The 18,998-nt window shown below is 33.6% G+C and overlaps 2 protein-coding genes across 30 annotated transcripts in view; one reads left to right on the top strand and one right to left on the bottom strand.

Moving 5' to 3' along the window:
- RAPH1 (Ras association (RalGDS/AF-6) and pleckstrin homology domains 1) overlaps positions 1-4,657 on the top strand; it is a 113,644-nt gene extending 108,987 nt beyond the window's left edge. Inside the window, exon 16 of the mRNA XM_081260507.1 lies at positions 4,528-4,657. Coding sequence (XP_081116633.1) covers positions 4,528-4,557 — 30 coding nt within the window. The 3' untranslated portion in view covers positions 4,558-4,657. The remainder of the gene's footprint in view (positions 1-4,527) is intronic.
- Positions 1-18,998, bottom strand: part of ABI2 (abl interactor 2) — a 117,506-nt gene that overhangs the window by 13,920 nt on the left and 84,588 nt on the right. For 15 of the 29 annotated variants that reach the window (XM_081260514.1, XM_081260533.1, XM_081260515.1 and 12 more), the window contains one exon: positions 3,112-3,285. In XM_081260514.1, the coding sequence (XP_081116640.1) occupies positions 3,112-3,285 (174 nt within the window). Of the gene's footprint in view, positions 1-3,111; positions 3,286-9,301; positions 9,389-18,998 lie in introns of all 29 variants that reach the window. The other 14 variants (XM_081260536.1, XM_081260520.1, XM_081260537.1 and 11 more) reach the window with 1 other exon arrangement.

The raw sequence follows: 18,998 nt of genomic DNA, 5'->3' as shown, positions 1-18,998 counted from the left end.
CTCTAATAACAAACAAAACAAAACTTTAGAATGCTGAAATCTAACTAAAGCTATGATTTGTATTTTTCCCTTCCAGTTTTTCTATTTTTGTTTTTCAAAGCTCTATTATTAAGTGTATACATATTTGATTGTTATGCTTTCTTAATAAGATAATTCATTTGTTTTTATAAAATGTCCATCTTTATTGAAGGTAATATTCCTTTCTCTGAAATCAATTTTGTCTGATATCAATATAGCCAAGCCAGCCTTCTTTTGATAAATTTTTCACCTTTACCCAAAATGTTCTTACATTTAAAGTGGGTTTCTTGTAAAGAGTATGTAATGTTTGGATCTTTTCTTTATATAACCTCTTGATCTCTGTCTTTAAATTCAGTTTGTTTAAACATTTTACATTTAGTGCATTTTTTTAAAGTACTAATAAGGACTGAAACTGGGGACACTCTATATCAATGATCTATAGTCCAGTCCTTTTTATTTTATTTTGAGACAGGGTCTTAATAAGTTGTCCAGGATGGCCTCAAACCTGTTATCCTCAACTTAGACTTCAAAGTAGCTGGAATTCCAGTTTCTGTGCCACAGCACCTAGCCATTTAATGCAATTACTGATAGGCTAGGTTTTAATCTACCATCCTGCTATTCAAATTCTATTCGTCTCATCCAGTTTTAATTTCTTTTATTCCTGCCTTTATGACCCAAGTATTATTTATATTTCAATTTCCTGTCCTACAGTAGAGGTTTAGCTATATATTAGCTAATGTATACATTAATGTATAGCTAACCCTCTTTGTACTTATTGCTTGTTCTAAGGTTTACACTCTATCTCATACACACACACACACACACACATACAGTGTATGTTTATATACATAAGTACTGTATATGTTATATTAATCTATGTATTTATACAAATCATCTTTATTTCACTCTACCTTCAGAAAGTACACTACCTTATACTTTTATCAAAGTATAATTCATTTCTCCTTTCATAATTTATGCTAGTGAAGTCACTTTTATATTTGTTCTAAAAAATACATTGCTAGGGACTGCTATAGTTGTAGCTCAGTGGTAGAGCATTTGCCTAGCATTTGTGAGGCCCTGGGTTCGATCCTCAACACCACATAAAAATTAATAAAATAGAGTATAAAAATACAATAACATTAAAAATACATTGCTATTTCATTATTTATTTGTCATTTTTAAAAGGATTAAAATATGAGGAAAATGTCTTTGTATTTAACTACATATTCACCATTTACTCTCCACTCCTTTTTTGTAGACCTGAGACTGCAGCAAGTATTACTTTTCTTCTGCCTGGAAAAGTTCCTTGTGAAATTACTTAGCATGTATCTGTTAGTCATGAATTCCTAGCTCCTCCCACTTTTTGGTCTATAATGGTCTTTAAGAAGGATATTTTTGCTAAGAAAAGAACTTTAAGTAGACATTTTCCCCAATTTCTTTAAAAATGTGACTTAATATCTTTGGTTTGCATCTTTTTTTTAAGTTGTTGGTGGACACAGCCTCTGGTCAATAACCAATAAGGAAATTAAGGTTCTCAGGTCAACAATACATGATAAAATGATTCCTGCCAATGACCTGAAAGAAAATTCTCCCTCAGTCAAGCCTAGAGATAACTGTAGCCTCAGCTGATACCTTAATGGCAGCCATGTGAATGTCACTGAATCAGAAAGTTTGGCTACACCATACAGAAAAATGAGAATATAATTAATGTTGCCTTGTTTATTAAATTTTGGAATATCCTGTTAGATAGTAATAGATAATTAAACGTAGTTTCATCAACTGTGAAAACATTTTGGCCATTATTACATCAAATCTTTTTCTTTCATTCCATGTTTCCTGGGGACTCCAATTACACATATATTTATTAAGACTATCTTCTGGGTGGTATGGCACACACCTGTAATCCCAGGGACCTGGGAGGCTTAGGGAGGAAGGCTACAAATTCAAGGCCAGCCTGGGCAACTCAGTAAAACTGTCTCAAATTTTAAAAATAAAAAGAACTAGGGATGTAGCTCAATGGTAAATCTCCTCTGGGTTCAATTCTGGTACCCCCCCCAAAAAAAAAATTCTATCTGATTTTGTCCCATATATCTGTTGACCTATTTTTGTCTTCTATTTTTTCTATTTTTGCTTTTGCTTTGGTTTTTTTTTTTTCCCCTGTGCCTCATTTTGAATAGCTTCTATTGCTGTAAAATCAAAGTTGCTGATCCTTTCTTCTGCAACATCATTTCAGATGTATAAAAGTTATACAAAAAGTCCTACATTTTCTTCTTTCTGGGGTCAGAGTTTGTCACTGCCTGTTGTTGAATGTCTGAAAAACTTTTGGGAATTTTTTTTCCTGAATTCAGTTTAGGAAGTAATATAAATCTGATTACTATTTCTCCAACTTGTCCACAAGTGGAGCTCACTATTTCCTAATAAAAGCTCCCCAGGTAATTCTACTGTGCAGTTTATAGAGATATACTAGGTTAGTAGCTTTGATTTCTTTTACAGAAAATTTCCTTCCAAATAACACACATTTTTTATTTTCCAAGTGGATAAGATTTGGAAACATGTCCTAAGGTACTATGTCATGGTTAGCTAATATACTCAGAGAAGCTTTCCACTAAAAGAAATGCCTGATACTACTATGCAAACAACCAAGAAACCATTATTTTTTCAAAGAATATTTCCTACATAGACATTAACTGAACTATCTGGTATAGGATGACTAAAAATAATGTTCTAAAAAGAATAATGATGTTCTAAAGCCATGAGGACAAAAATAACTAATAACTTGGAAAATAATCCTCTTCCTAGAGCATTTCAAAGGAAATAGAAAACCTCCCGCTGATGACTTTTGTTTTATAGGATTCATTTGTGAAAAGCATCGCAATAGGAACAACAGATACCCATCAATTAAAAAAGTAATCAAATGTTCACAAAAATTTACTAATATGACTTTCAAAATTATGAACCTTAAACTGAATAGATCATACAAATAAAACAAAAATTTATCAGTAAAAAACAAATAAGATTATCTTCATTACCAGCAAATTTAATTTCTATTTAAAGATGTCTTCCCATCCCTCCACAGAGCCTTCTGAAACTTACCCTTTTCCAAGTAAGACCTTGGAGCCCATGGTGGGTCCTCTTCAGCATAAGGATCACTATACTCAACCACAGCTGCTTCTTCCTCTTCATAATCTTCTGGAGGAGGTGGTGGAGGGGGTGATTCATCAAAGACTGGTTCTTCCACAGGTGGTGGTGGAGGTGGTGTATCTGAAACTAAGAATGTATGAAGCTGACAACAAACTACACATTAAGCAGAGCTTCTAGATTCATGAAATATAAACCTAGACTTGAAAATAATAACTTATCAAAAAATAAGTGGACAGAAGAAGTCTTGCCACTAAATATGTTCTAAATCTAGCATGCTGGTCTCCCTCCCCTTTGTGTGTTACTGCTGATGGATGATGAATAAAGTTTAACCCAAAAAATTACTAGTACCTGAACCTCTCTAACCTTCTTATGCTAATACATAATCTTATTTTCAAATGAATCAGTACAATATTGGTTTGGCTTTATACTATATTCAAGAAGGAGTTATTAGAAATATTAATCTGGACATTTAACCATATCTTTCTTATAACAAATTTAAATGAGCCCAAGGAATGGTCAAATTTTAATAATCTACTTTCAATTATTTTTTAAAATAGCATTTTATTAAATTCGGGAAGAAAAATCATAAACAATTTTGAGTAACTTCATCCATGAAGATGTTTTATTTGTTTAAAGAATTTCAACTGGTGTTGGGGTTGTGGCTCAGTGGTAAAAGCTCTTGCCTAGCATGTGTGAGGCACTGGGTTAAATTCTTAGCAATACATATAAATAAATAAATAAATAAAGTTCCATCAACAACTTTAAAAAAATTTAAATTTAGAGAAAAAAAGAATTTCAACTAATTTATGATTTAGGCTAAATGTCTGAATGTACTAGGAGAGTAATTTAAATATCAAAAATATCTAAAATCTATAGAGATCTGCTTTCACAGCTCAGGTGTGAAACATCTAAAACTCAGAGAACTCAAAACTTTCAAAATGCTTGGTATATACTTGAGCACAATCCAACAAAATAAAATGAATAAACCTGCATTTGTCAGATGCCCAGTTTTAATAAACAGCACTAATTCTTATGAACTACCAAATTGAGTCCATTAAATTCTCTGAGCAATCCTGTTTATTCCTTAATCTAAGTCCATGAATGAATCAAATGGATTTTGTAAGATCATTTCTGGAGAATCAGCTATAACAATCACCTACTCTGTCCTATTTCAGTATTCTTCCTGTCTATTATGCCCTCTGCACTTACCCTACTCTACAAACTTAAAAATGTACTCATTTTAAAATCCTTTAGTCGTATGATTTAATAATGAACAAAAGATACACATGTGATTTTAGCATATAGTTTATGAAAAATTATATAGTGATACATTGAGAAATAACAATATTCTCTATTTGTATTTCGAAGGTAAAGAGACTGATGCAAATAACTGCATAAAACCACAGATCCAAAGGAACTTTCAGGACAATCACCTTGAGAAATTGCACTACAAAATTACTCCTGACATGTGCTGTGTATATTCTGATTTTATTAAAATAAAAAAATTGAGGGCTGGGAATGTGGCTCAGGCGGTAGCGCGCTCGTCTGGCATGCGTGCGGCCCGGGTTCGATCCTCAGCACCACATACAAAGATGTTGTGTCCGCCGATAACTAAAAAATAAATATTAAAAATTCTCTCTCTCTCTCTCTCTCTCTCTCTCTCTCTCCCCCCCTCACTCTCTCTTTAAAAAAAAAAAAAATTGAACTGCGAAAAAAAATTACTCCTGATGCTGTCATTGGCCATTTTTACTTTTCTTATAACTTTTTGAGAGCCATTTTAATAAGACAACCATAAGCTCCCATTTTTTACCTAAAATAGTTCAATTACTTGAGAATCTAGCACCTTATAATACATTATTTCATTTATCCTTTACCTTGGGAGATAGTGTTTTAAATCTTAATTTTATAGATGAGAAAACAGGATTTCCAAGATTAACTAGTCTCACAGAAGTAAGTGGAAGATCACCTGAATGTATTCATTCACTAACCATCAAATGAGCACCTACTATGACTAGGTATGATGCTCAGCACTAAGAAAAGTTTAGTGGGCAAAGTCATGGAGATATGGACAACAAAACTTTCATTTATAATGAAATCTAATAAGCGCTTTAAGATATTATAGGAACACTTTGCACAAACCAAATCTTTTATGTGAGTCAGGGAAGGCTTCCTCAGATCTGAAGGATAGTAATAAATGTCTGGGAAGTAGTATGCATCATGAATATTTCATCTTATATATAAAGAAAAAGATAAACAGGAAACCTTCAAAGAACTATCCAAAGTTCAGCAGAAAGCATAGGAAGCTGAAGAGAACAAAGCAAGATGGGCCTTACAGCAGTTTGGACTTGCCCAAAGGGCAATGGGCAGCCACAGGAGGATTTTAAAAAGAATAACCGAATCATTACTGCACTTTTTACTCCAGCATAACTGGTTCACTATAACTGGTTCCAAGTAATTCCAGACTTCTTCCAAACATTACACTTGATGCATAGTAAATATTTTCTATCATAAAGCATCTTCAAAATAATATGCCTGAGAATTTTAAAGGTAATTCTAAAAGAAAGGTATATGTCTTTCCAAGGCAAATGCTTTGAAGAGGAGAACATACATTTGAATGTCTAAGTCCTGCCTTGTCTGTATATTAGTTATAGCATACCTCGTATGAAAAAGTTTTTATTTTATACTTTGGTGTGTGAAAAATGTATATGACTACAGAAAGGGGTGTAAAAGACAGTCAGTCCCTGGGCTGGGATGTTGCTCAATATTAGAAGAGGCACCGAGTTCAAACCCCACCCAACACCTGAAAAGAAGAAAGAAGAAAAAAAAAAAAAGGAAAACTCCAAAAGGCAATTAATTGTGATAGTGTGACCTATTTAGGAATTGACTTTTTAAAATACAGGTAGTATTGTTACAATAATGTTTGAAAATCATCTATCATGTGCTTCCAGAGGTTTGTTGATGAAAAATTTCAGTGTATCTACAAACTTTCCAACTCTAATTACTGATGAAACCCAATGATGTCCTGTTTCATAATCCATTCAAACTTTCAAGCCTAGATTTTTTTAAAAGAAAATAATCCTTTAGTTCCTACAGAAACATTCCTGCCTAATTGATCATTAGTATTCAACACTGATTTCAAGATCTGACCTTAACTCCAGAAACTGCTCAAACTACTTTGTTCTGAATGAGAACAGAACACCTTGTGAGGTGGAACACGTAGCAGCAACTGAACGGAATTTTTCAAAGTGCATGCTCATCATGATAATTTTTTAAAAAAGAAAAATTTCAAGATTCTTTCTTTTTAAAATTTTTTTTTTAGTTGTAGTTAGACACAATACCTTTATTTTTGTTTTTATTTTTATGTGGTGCTGAGGATTAAACCCAGCGCCTCGTACATGCTAGGCGAGCACTCTACCCCTGAGCCACAACCTCAGCCCTTCAAGATTCTTTCTTAATCAATGTGATGCATGCTCATCATGATAATTTTTTTAAAAAAAAGAAAAATTTCAAGATTCTTTCTTAATCAATGTGATTAAATTGGATTTGTGTTGGGAGAAAATTTCTCTTACTGTAATGATACTTCAACTTTCCATCTTATATGGATATATGGAACACTGGAAATTCCTTCAATTTTGATACTCTGATTAAATCCTTTTCTCTTTGGTCTGCTGTTTGGATGCAGCAAAATTTTTTAAAAGAACAGAGAATGGTAACTTTCATCCCAACATTTAACGTCTTAAGCCTGGCAAAGGATCACCCTATGGGCTGTGCTAGGCACAAGTTGGCCAAGCTAAACCTGGCTGAGAAGACATTTTCTCCCTGAGCCAATATGGGTCACATGAGAGCCAAAATAACAAATGGCTCCAATAGCATAATTTAAAAACATTAAATCAACTAATTATATATGAATATAGCTCTAAAATGTAAGAAAATCTCTTAAAAAAACAGAGTGTGGTAAACATTCCAAGAATTCATGAGGTACCTTTCAAAAAACAGAAGATATTTTTAGAAATCAACAAATAGAAATGCAAAAGTAACTGAAAGACACAACTGAGCTTCCAGGCCAGTGAGACTGGATTTTAACCAGTTAAAATACTAACACAACTTTTTTTAAAAAAAAAAAAAAGAAAAGAAAATGTGTTGATAGAGAAGGGACATTTAAGTTTGCTACAGGCGCACAAATAAAGGAGGGACCAAAAGTGCCTGCTATGTATCAGACACTTTTCTAAGGCCAGTGAACAAAATAGGCAAAGTTCTTGTTCTCCTAGAACTTGCATTCTACTATTGACGATGCCCATTTCTAAAGAATCCTAAGCAACAGACTGCAAATCTTTTCATCCCATCAATGACACACCATCCTTGTTATAAGAAAGATGCATAGGGCTACTTTTGCTTGATGACATTAAATCTTAAATTAATGTACAATTGACCTTGAACAATATGGGGGTTAGGGTCTCCCCACCCACCCGTAACAGTCAAAAATCCACATACAACTTCTGAAGCTCCAAGACTCAAGTATTAATATAGCCTTGCTGTTGTCAGGAAGCCTTACAGATAACAAATAGCTGATTAACACATTTTGCATATTATATGAACTATATAAGGTGAAAAACTTGAGAACTGTGGAATCACTTTTACTGCAATACACAATTTTACTAGAGAGATGAACTGCTCAGAAGCAAGACCTTTTAAGTTGATACTTGAAACACTTTTATTGGAAATACATGAGCTCAGCAAAATAGCAAAAAGAAGTAGTTATAAAATTATTACAGTAGTTAAGTATTACTATAGTTATTTTTATGCAGTTATGATTTAATACTGCATCTTTACATTTATTTATACTCTCAACTGTGCTTGATGTTGTATATGATCTATGAGTAATTTTATGCCTGTTTTGAAAATTTTTAAATAGATTTGTATATATTTTATGATAGTAAATTATAATACTATTATCCATAAATATTTTGTGCATTTTTGATAGACTCATTCTTATTTTTCTATATATCTAGGCTAACACAATTGTTGATGAGTTTTTTAAACTGTGACAAATTAAAAAGAAAAAAAATCCACCTAAGTGACCCAAGCAGTTCAAACCTGCTCAATAGTTCAAACCTCTTGTTCAAAGATCAACTATAATTCCCCTAGTTCAGATTCTATGCCCATTATGTAGCCTTAAGATTTCGATGTGGGCCCTTATGTAGGCTAATCACAATAAAAGAAATCACCCATCATACAGACTATGTGCACTGGTTTCTGTGACAGCAATTCCTCATTGAATGTTGACACAGGTCCCCTGATTTATACATGTAAAGTTTCCTGAGTTTCCCTAGGAGAAGACTCAATGTGCCAATAAATTAATTATCTGATTCCACATGCTTCAACACTGAACAACAAACCAAGGTAAATTCATTGCCAGTCTGTGAGGCATCTTCGAAGATAAACTGGCAGCTTGGTTCCCTGAGCCCTACCAAGGCATTGCCCTTTTTACACTTAGAATCTCAGAACTGGAGAGAGAGTCTCAATACCTACAATACTCAAAAAGTTCAGTAGCGGGAAACAAGATTACTACTACTTATCTGAACAACCCAGAAAAAAAAAGATGGAATATCTGGTGATTAAAGAGTTATCTCCTCAGATGTGATCTTTCTTTTCTTACATATGTCACTATTTCATATTTGACTTATCTTTACAACTATAACTTTTTACTCTTATTTTGGTTATTTTGGGTTTTTTTGGGTGCTAAGGATCAAACTCAAACCCTAACTGAGTTACACACTCCTACTTCAGATTTTGCCAGATTTAACGCTATTTGAAAGCTGGGCAAATGGAGCATGCCTGTAATCCCAGCAACTCAGGAGCCAAAGACAGGAGCATCACAAGTATAAGGCCAGTCAGGGCAATATATTGAGACCCTATCTCAAAAAAAAAAAAAAGCAAAAATAAAAATAAATAAAGCTATTTGAAAGTAGAGCATTTCATCTTAATTATTTTATCATTCCCCAATAGCCAATCATACAGTGACTTGTTCATAATATTAAAATAGCTGAAGTATCAGTGAATGAATGACTATTCAGTCAATCATATATAAATGACATTTTATGCCTATAATCTGATCTACAGCATAAAGAAGACATAAACTTACTATTTTCTTGAACTCTGGCCACAAATCCCATTAAAGGTAACTGAGGAGTTACCTGTAGGATGGAGGGAGGAGGAGGAGCAAGAGATACTGCAAAAACAAAAAAGGTGTGGAGGATAAGGGGTAAGGGCAAGTTACATTAAAAGGAAAGGATAATACAATAAAATGAACATATAAAGGAGGAAAACCACTCTTCACAAACATTTTATAAGCTATCTTAAGGATCACCTTTTGAGCAATAATTCATAAACACATAAAACAAAGTATTAGGGAAGTTTATTCACCCCATCAATGACATCATCCTTGTTATGAGAAAGAAGCATGTACACCAGAAAGCATTTATCATATACAGATCTACTCTAACATATAATGGCAACTGAACTTACTGATATAATATGCCTTCTCAAAGAATTTCTACAGATTATCATAAATAATTTAAAATAAATTTAAATGTCAAAACAGGAGAAAAAAAATTACATTCCACCATCTTAAATTTATACTTTGTATTACTTCAATAACAGTCTAATTAATTAAACAAATATTAACTGACTTTCTACTATGTAGAAAGCACTCTGCTAGGAGACCAGAATCAAAACCTTTCACCAAGGGATTGGGGTTGTGGCTCAGCGGTAGAGCGCTCACCTAGTGCATACGAGGCCCTGGGTTCGATCCTCAGCACCACATAAAAAAATAGTAATTAAAAAAAAGGCATTGTGTCAAACCACAACTAAAATAAATAAATAAATATTTTTTAAGAAAGCCTTTCACCGAGAGTCAGATCCTGTTATTACAGTTTTTCAGAATCCTAACTACATTACCACCCTATAGAAAAGTACTGGCTTTATTCAAATCTTTCTACTATTCTCCCCAAGTCTTTCCCTCTATCTCAAATACTTGGCAAAGTGCCTAGTGCTAGTAAACACTCAATAAATGCCTAACCTACACAAATGCATAAATAATCCAGATACATCTAAATAATTTTACAAGATAAAACTCTACATTTAGAGTTTCCTTCGAAAAAAGTACGAAGTATACTATGCTTCTTATAAAGACATAACCCACTTGATTCTAATGTATGAAATATGATTTGTCAAGAGCTTTGTAATGTTGTGAACAACCAATAAAAAAAAAAATAAAGACAGAATGCCCTTTATCTCCAAATTACAATCAAGACTAACAGAACTAAAAAGAGTAAATGTATTGCTGTCCTCAAAGAGACCACATCCCATTTGAGTATGGAAAACAACTGTCTTAACCTAACAATATTTGTAGTAATTCCTAGAGATAGAGATGGTGATAGTGAGGAAGACTGTAGAAAATGATTTCTAAACAGGTACTTGAAGGAAAAGAGTTCACCAAGCAGATAGGGGTTGAGATAGAAAAATCAAACTGAGGGAACCAGGTGACAGCAAAGGCTTAGAGCATCAAATAGCATGACCAGTTCACAGGTCCAGAAATGCTTCCATATAACTAGCTTAAGATAAAAAGAAAGATGAGTGGGTGGATATGCAATAGGGAAGGACCCAAAGTGTAACATGAAAGAGTACACAGTGGAGACTGGGTTTTTTATTTTGTTTTGTTTTGTGGTTTATTTGCAGCACTAGGGATTGAACCCAGGGCCTCAAGTATGCTAGATAAATGCTCTACAACTTAGCTTAATCCCCAGCCCTGAGAGATTCGTCTTTAAAGTCACTCAGCCTCAAATCCTTGTGCCACCATTTCCTTGTGTTTGAACAGCATGTCAATTAATTTCTTCAGGCCTAATCTATAAATATGATATTAAAAAGAGGGAATGCAACCTTCTTCACATACTGTTGCAAAGATAAAAAAAAGAAGAAAAAAAAAACAGGCAAGGCCTGACATACAATAAACCAAGGCAGTTCCTACAAATAGAAAGGAGAGAACTAAGTAATCGTATAGAAAAAGAATACTTGGTAACTAATGATTTAGCTAGCACATAAAAAACAGCAGCAAGATAAAGGTGATTCTTAATTTTTAGCCTTCCAGACTATGAAGGTGAAGAGGCCATTAAATACATTAACGTTGGTAAGTACATACTGGGAAAGGAATAGACTGGTGAGTAGGCAGGTCAGAGAGAGAGAATAATGTAAAAAATAAGGTGTATGAAGGTAACTTAAGCTTGAAAATTTGAGGCAACTGAAAATTTTAAGTTTATATTAAAAATCAAGAAGTATAAAGAATTATTAGTCATTAGTAGAGATAACATTTGATGCTATGGATAGATGCAGGGAGAACGCATATAATGCAGAGTTAAGCAGATAATCTTGAAGAATATAGATACAAGGACAGCCATATAACCCTAGAAATTGGTTTCTTTCTTTAAAACATATCTTTAATTTGGTTTGTCCCTAAAGTCATAGTTCTCGTCATTAAATCCTTGACCTATGTATCTGTCTCCCACTCAGAGGGTTAGAACAACTGTTAATACATTCACAATAGCATTTCTATACTTGGAGTAAGCAGAAGAGAATAAACAGAAGGTAGCAAAAACAAAATATATAAAACTGAGAAAAAGCAATAGATAACAAATAGAACTAAAAACGCAAATATTAGATGCAGCTTCACATTAAATAAAATGAAGTGCTCCTCTTCTGTTAGCATACATTCCATCCTTCCTTGCAACAGAAAAGAGGGAAATTTCTCACTTATGTAATTTCTTTACCAAGTAAAAATTTGGCCTTATGGCCTCCCCCTGCCCCAAAAATGTGTCTAATTTACAACAATTGTTTTATGGGTAGAGTTTGTTGTTGTTGTTTCCAACATAAATATGACTTATTTATTTGCTAGATCCCAAACCACAATGCTTTGAAGAAATTCACCAAAAGCAGCCACAGAAAAATAATTCCAGATCTTCCTTAATCAGAATTACTTTAGTAAGTTACATTTTTTTCAAAGCTACTCCCACAGCAGGATCAAAAAATCAGTTACATCTGGGGATTTCAAAGGTCACCCTAAATTCTGTATTTTTTGCCCAAGATAAACATTCAACATGGTAGTCCAAATTAACTCAAATATACCTCAGAGCATGTTCTTTCTGGACCATGTAAGATATCGTCTGACCAGAATGCCTATGAACCAAAATATGATATAACAAACCTACCTGAGACTAGATTTACCTTCCTTTGTATTTAGTTCAAAATGTATTATACAAAGAGAATTTAAGGAGAATTTTGATACAAAGAATTGTTGTCTATATTCAGGTAGGCTTCTTATAAACAGGTAAGAATGGAAAGTAGGGACTAGGGATGTAGCTCAAAGGTAAAGTGTGTGCTTGGTATTAAGCTCAAGAACCTGGGTTGGATTTCCTACACCATTAAAAAAAAAAAAAAAAAGACAAGAATGGGAAGTAACTATAAATTTGTTTTTGTTGTTTAGCCTAGAAGATTCCTCACATAAGACTCTTTCCCTATAACCACCAAAGAACTCCAAATTTAAATTTTGTTATATTCTTTTCACAATATTCAATAATGAATTGAATGTGAAAGATAGGCTCACCAAGTAACTGGAATTTACAGAGATTTTAAGTTAAATTGCAATACAAACTATAACTATAGGCATAGAGCAACACTTAGATATAATTAGTAAAAGGCTAACTATAAATAGTTAAAAGCAAACCAAACTTAGAGGATGAGCCTAAGTTGATAAAAATTTACAGACTTTCCAAGCATAACCTTCCTGTTTATTTATCAAGTCCTTTGAATGCCTGAGGCTTGGTGTTTCAAATATCCAATTAGAAGAATTTTAAAAAATGAAATTAGGCTTTTTCCTCTTATTTTTATAGCTTTATAAATACACTGAGAAAATTTAAAAATAAATGCTCTAAATACTACTACTAAAACCATTACAAAACATCATCTTTAGCAGCCACATATTAACCTTAAGAGAGCCCATTCAAATTTAGTTACTTGTATTTTACATTTCAGGGAGGGAATGATATAAGCAACCTATTTTAAGAATGAGACATTTTCGGGCTGGGGCTGGGGCTCAGCGGTGGACGCTCGCCTAGCATGTGGGAGGCCCTGGGTTCAATCCTTAGCACCACATAAAAATAAATAAAATAAAGGTAATGTGTCCAACTACAACTAAAAAATAAATATTTTTTTAAAAAGGATGAGACATTTTCTAAAAATGAACAATAATTTAGAACAAGGGGAATTTAAAAGTGTACTTAAGTGATCAGTAAGAAAGGCTTCACTGATGATGCCAAGACTATAGTTACCAAATAACTATCAGTCTGTTAGTCTCAAAGTTAATAGTATTGGATCATTTTTATTATTTTTTCAAATGAAAAAAAATCACCATATGATACTATGCCAAGAAAATCTAGAAGATCAAGACACATCATTTAAAAATATAATTTGTTTTTTGTTTTGTTTTTGGTACTGGGGATTGAACACAGGGGAGCTTTACCCCCAGTCCATTTTATTTTTTATTTTGAGATAGGGTCTTGCTGAATTGTTTAGAGCCTCACTAAGGTGCTGAGGCTGGCCCTGAACTTGCGATCCTCCTGCCTCAGCCTCCAAAGTTGCTGAGCTTAAAGGCATGAGACACCACACTCAACGAATTTCTGTTTAATATTCAATGTAAAATATCTATTTAATTACTTGGTTATCTAAAACTATACTTAAAACTCATCATACACACACACACACACACATATATAGGATATATAAGTAAATATTCCTAACAAACCCTAAAGATTGCTTAAAATAAGATTCAAAAATCTTATTTTGGGGGGCTGGGGATGTGGCTTCTTGGGGCTGGGGATGTGGCTCAAGCGGTAGCGCGCTCGCCTGGCATGTGTGAGGCCCGGGTTCGATCCTCAGCACCACATACAAACAAAGATGTTGTGTCCGCCGAGAACTAAAAAATAAATATTAAAAAATTCTCTCTCTCTCTCTCTCTCTTCTCTCTCTTTAAAAAAAAAATAGCTTCTTGCTACTGCTCCTTATTTAGAGTTTACTAAAACCCCACAACTGTATTCTTCTGAAGATATATGGTAATGCTATAACTTTACTCATCATTTAGAGAACATTTCTTTTGGAATATTACCATCCCAACTTTGTTTTTTCACTGTCTCATTTTAGTGGCTTATAATAATAGTCAGGAATTAGTCTGACATTTTCTCTTTGTAAAACAGCATACACAGTCTCTAGCAAATCTAATTATATAAATATAAATTCCTCTTGCAGTTTATGAACTGAATTTTTTTAAAAGACTCAGTTATAAGAAATTTTGATCAATAAAATATAGGCTACTTTCTTCTCAAATACTTGTACTTAAATGCAAATTACTGATGCCTTACTAAACTAGGTGTATGTATATATGTAAATGTATAAGCACAAATACAAATATGTAGATATATGTATCTTCTTCACTACCAAGGTAATTCATATTTATATTTTTAAAGACTATTAACTTGAAGTTAGCTCTATATGTTAACATGACTCTTCTCACTGCTGACAAGATGAATAAGTCAATATTCCTATTGTTTTGCTGATTTGATTATGCAAGTACAAGAAGCCAGTCAAGGTGGCACACTCCTATAATCCCAGCTACTCAGAGGCAATTTAGTGAAACTTTGTCTCAAATAAGAAAAGGCTTAAAGATACGCCTAGCATGTGTGAGACCCTGGGTTCAATCCCCACTCTTGAAAAAAAAAATTAAGCAAAAAAAAAAAAAAAAAAAAAAAACACTGAGAATCAAAGGGCTTTCAGATATTCCCAGATTAAAGTGTCTTTTAATACTTGTTTCTGAGATTATCCCATTAGGAAACAACTGCAGTGCTGCTCCTAGGACTTGCATTAGACTTGCGTGTTCTGTACTTTAATTCCTATGTTAAGTGCCCTTTTTCAAATTCAAACAAAATTGTACATTAGTAAAAGCACTGCTATTTTTACACCTCACAGGTCCCTACTGACTTGTCAACTTACTTCTTTAGAAGCATGCATCAATGAAGAGGCTCCAATTGCAAAATACAGGTTCATGAAGCACACACCTGGCATCATTTTGATAAATCAGGGAATTAGCTACTTAAGAAAGCATAACATTTTCTAACTTTAAATATGAAAAAAAAAAAAAACAGGAACTGTTATAGGACCAGTAGGAGTAATACAGGAAGCTTATACAATATTCTAAAGCAAATAAAATAGAGCATTGGTTCACAAAGCATTAAGCCTCACAAAAAGAGCTTTTCAAATTAAAAGAATATGGTTGGGGCTGGAGGTGTGGCTCAATGGTAGAGTGCTGTTCTATATTCTTAAAGCCTTGGGTTTGATTCCCTGTACCTCAAAAAAAAAAAAAAAAGGTTTAATAAAAAAGTATTTTAGTTTATAAAATGCACTCTGCTTAACCAACTAACTAAGCTGTAGCTATCCCTCTTTAAAGAGTTACTAGATCCCTGAAGAAACCCAACTTAATAAAATGGAGTACAGAAAACAAAAATCCACAACTAAATTACCTCACATCTATGCTAAATGCCCAATGAACCCAATCACAGGGCTTGAGTGTGAAACATAGTTTCATTAAAATCATTCCATAAAGTAGGATATTTCTACTTTAATATATATTCTCAAATATGTGAATCAGATTTACAAAGAAAGAAATACTGAAAGAAGAATTTAAAATGGATTCAATATGTGCTTAACCAGTCTTCAAATAATTCTACCTACAGAGTTCTCATACAACTATTTTGGTGAGTACACACACATAGTATGAAATATCTTTCCTTGAACATTTTTACTGTACATCATGTATATCTGGTCTCAAGCTGTACCAGTCAAGCATCTCTTACTTTGGATCCAACCTACTTTGTATCAACATCATTTTGCAAAACTCTACATAGAGTAAGGAAGGAGCATAAGGGCCATAAAAAATAATTGTCTAAACTTCCAAAAGGGCCAAGAAAAAAGTCTGTCTTCAGCAGAACAACAAAATGGGCTATATCTAGGAGGAGATCCAAGATGGCAGAATAGAGGAGTTACTGTTTCTGGCTGCTCTGTGAAATGAAACCAAGAAAGCAGTCAGGCAGTGTCTCTACAAGGTCTCATCTAGACAGAATACAACTTCTCACAGCATGGGACAAAAACCACCAGTGCTGCGACCACCTGCTCTTCGACCACCCATGCAGAAATCAGAGCCTCTGTGTTCCAGTCACTCTGCTGCAATCTAGCCACAGCACAAGGCCATCCCAGCTCCCCCAACCTCACCAGACACGTCGGTGCTGGAAGCAGACGACTCTGTCTTGGAAAACCTTTCTCGCCATTTTTTGATGAGCGAGACTATCACTGCAGATCTCTGTCTGAACAGGTGATGTATTGTTGAAATTGGGATCTGATAACATTGTCCTTCCACATAAAGGAGAGATCTTGGAACCATACAAGAGCACTACAAATCTATAGGGTAAAAACAATAACACACCAGTCCCACAGAGCTGGAAAGAAAGAAACGCAAGCAACATGAAAAAACAAGGGAAGAAAGTACCACAAACAAATCAAGACAACACATCCTTAGAAGAATTGACAGCTACAGCAGAAAGAATGACAGAGAAAGAATTCAGGATATAGGGTGGTTTTGATTTGCATTTCTAAAATTATCACTGGGATTTAGAATTTCAAACCAAAATAAATCATCAACTATTAAAAAAATAAAAAAATAATAAAAAAAAGTAAAAGAATTCAGGATATATATGATTAAAATGTTTTGGGATCTCAAAGAAGACATAAGAGAACAAATACAGGCAGTGAAAGATCACAATGAGCTACATAAACAAATCCAAGAAAAAAAAGATCACCTCAACAGGGAGATAGAGGTTATACAAAAACAAACAAACATAAATCCTTGAAATGAAAGAAATAATAAACCAAATTAAAACCTCAAATGAGAGCATCAACAACAAAGTAGACCACTTAGAAGATAGGACATCAGACAATGAAGATGAAATATACCATCTTGAAAAGAACATAGGCAAAACAGCAAAAATGCTAAGAAACCATAAGCAGAACATTCAAAAAATATGGGACAGCATAAAAAGACCAAATTTAAAAGTTATTGGGATAGAGGAAAGCATAGAGGTCCAAACCAAATGAATGAGCAATCTATCAAATGAAATAATATCAAAAAACTTTCCAGACATGAAGAATGAAACAGAAATCCAAATCCAAGAAGGCTACAGGATGCTGAATGTGCAAAATCACAACAGATCCACACCAAGACACATTATAATCAAAATGCCCAACATACAGAATGAGGAGAGAATTTTAAAAGCCACAAGAAAAAGGAATCAGATTATATACAGGGGTAAACCAATTAGGAAAATGGCAATTTTTCAGGGGAAGATAGAAGATCCTGGAACAACATATATCAAGCTCTGAAAGATAATGGGTGCCAACCAAGAATCTTGTATCCAGCAAAATTAAGCTTGAGATTGGAAGATGAAATAAAAACCTTCCACGTTAAACAAAAGTTAAAAGAATTTATAGCTAGCAAACCAGCACTACTAAACATCCTTGGCAAAATATTTCACGAAGAGGAAATGAAAAACAACAATGAAAACCAGCAGAGGGAGGTAGTACACTAAAGGAAAAACTAATCAAAGAGGAAAACCAAATCAAGTTAAATAACAAAAATAAACAAATATGGCTGGAAATACAAACCATGTCTCAATAGTGACCCTAAATGTTAATGGCTTAAACTCACCAATCAAAAGACATAGGCTAACAGATTGGATTAATAAAGATCCAACAATATGCTGCCTACAGGAGACTCATCTGATGGAAAAGACATACATAGACTGAAGGTTAAAGGTTGGGGAAAATCATACACTCAAATGAACTGTGGAAGCAAGCAGGGGTTTCCATGCTCACATCAAATAAAGTAGACTTCAAGCCAAAGTTAATCAAAAGGGATGAAGATGGACATGACATACTGCTCAAGGGAACCAAACACCAAAAAGACATAACAATCATAAATATATATGCCCTAAACAATGGAGCAGCTATGTTCATCAAATAAACTCTTCTCAAGTTCAAGTGTCAAATTGACCACAACACAATAATCGTGGGTGACTTTAACACACCTCTCTTATCAATGAATAGATCTTCTAAACAAAAGTTGAATAAAGAAACTATAGAGCTCAATAACACAATTAATAACTTAGATTAAACTGACATATATAGAATATTTCAACCAGCGTCAAGAGGATACACTTTCTTCTCAGCAGCACATGGATCCTTCTCTAAAATAGACCATATATTATGCCACAAAACAACTCTTAGCAAGTACAACCATGCATTTTATCAGATCATAATGGAATGAAATTGAAAATCAATGACAAAATAAAAAATAAAAATTTCTTCATCACATGGAGACTGAATAATATGCTACTGAATGAACAATGGGTTACAGAAGACATCAAGGAGGAGATTAAAAAATTCTTACAGGTAAATGAGAACACAGACACAACATATCGAAATCTCTGGGACACTATGAAAGCAGTAATAAGAGGAAAATTCATTGCATGGAGTTCATTCCTTAAAAGAAGAAAAAGTCAACAAATAAATGACCTCATACTACATCTCAAAGCCCTAGAAAAAGAACAAAAAATCAGCAGCAAAAGCAGTAGAAGGCAAGAAATAATTAAAATTAGAGCAGAAATCAATGAAATCGAAACAAAAGAAAC

This window comes from Spermophilus citellus (assembly GCF_964194105.1).
Source record: "Spermophilus citellus genome assembly, chromosome: 11".
In the NCBI taxonomy this organism is placed as follows: Eukaryota; Metazoa; Chordata; class Mammalia; order Rodentia; family Sciuridae; genus Spermophilus; species Spermophilus citellus.
The sequence above is the reverse complement of the archived record's forward strand: the minus strand, read 5'-3'. Positions and strand labels throughout refer to the sequence as shown.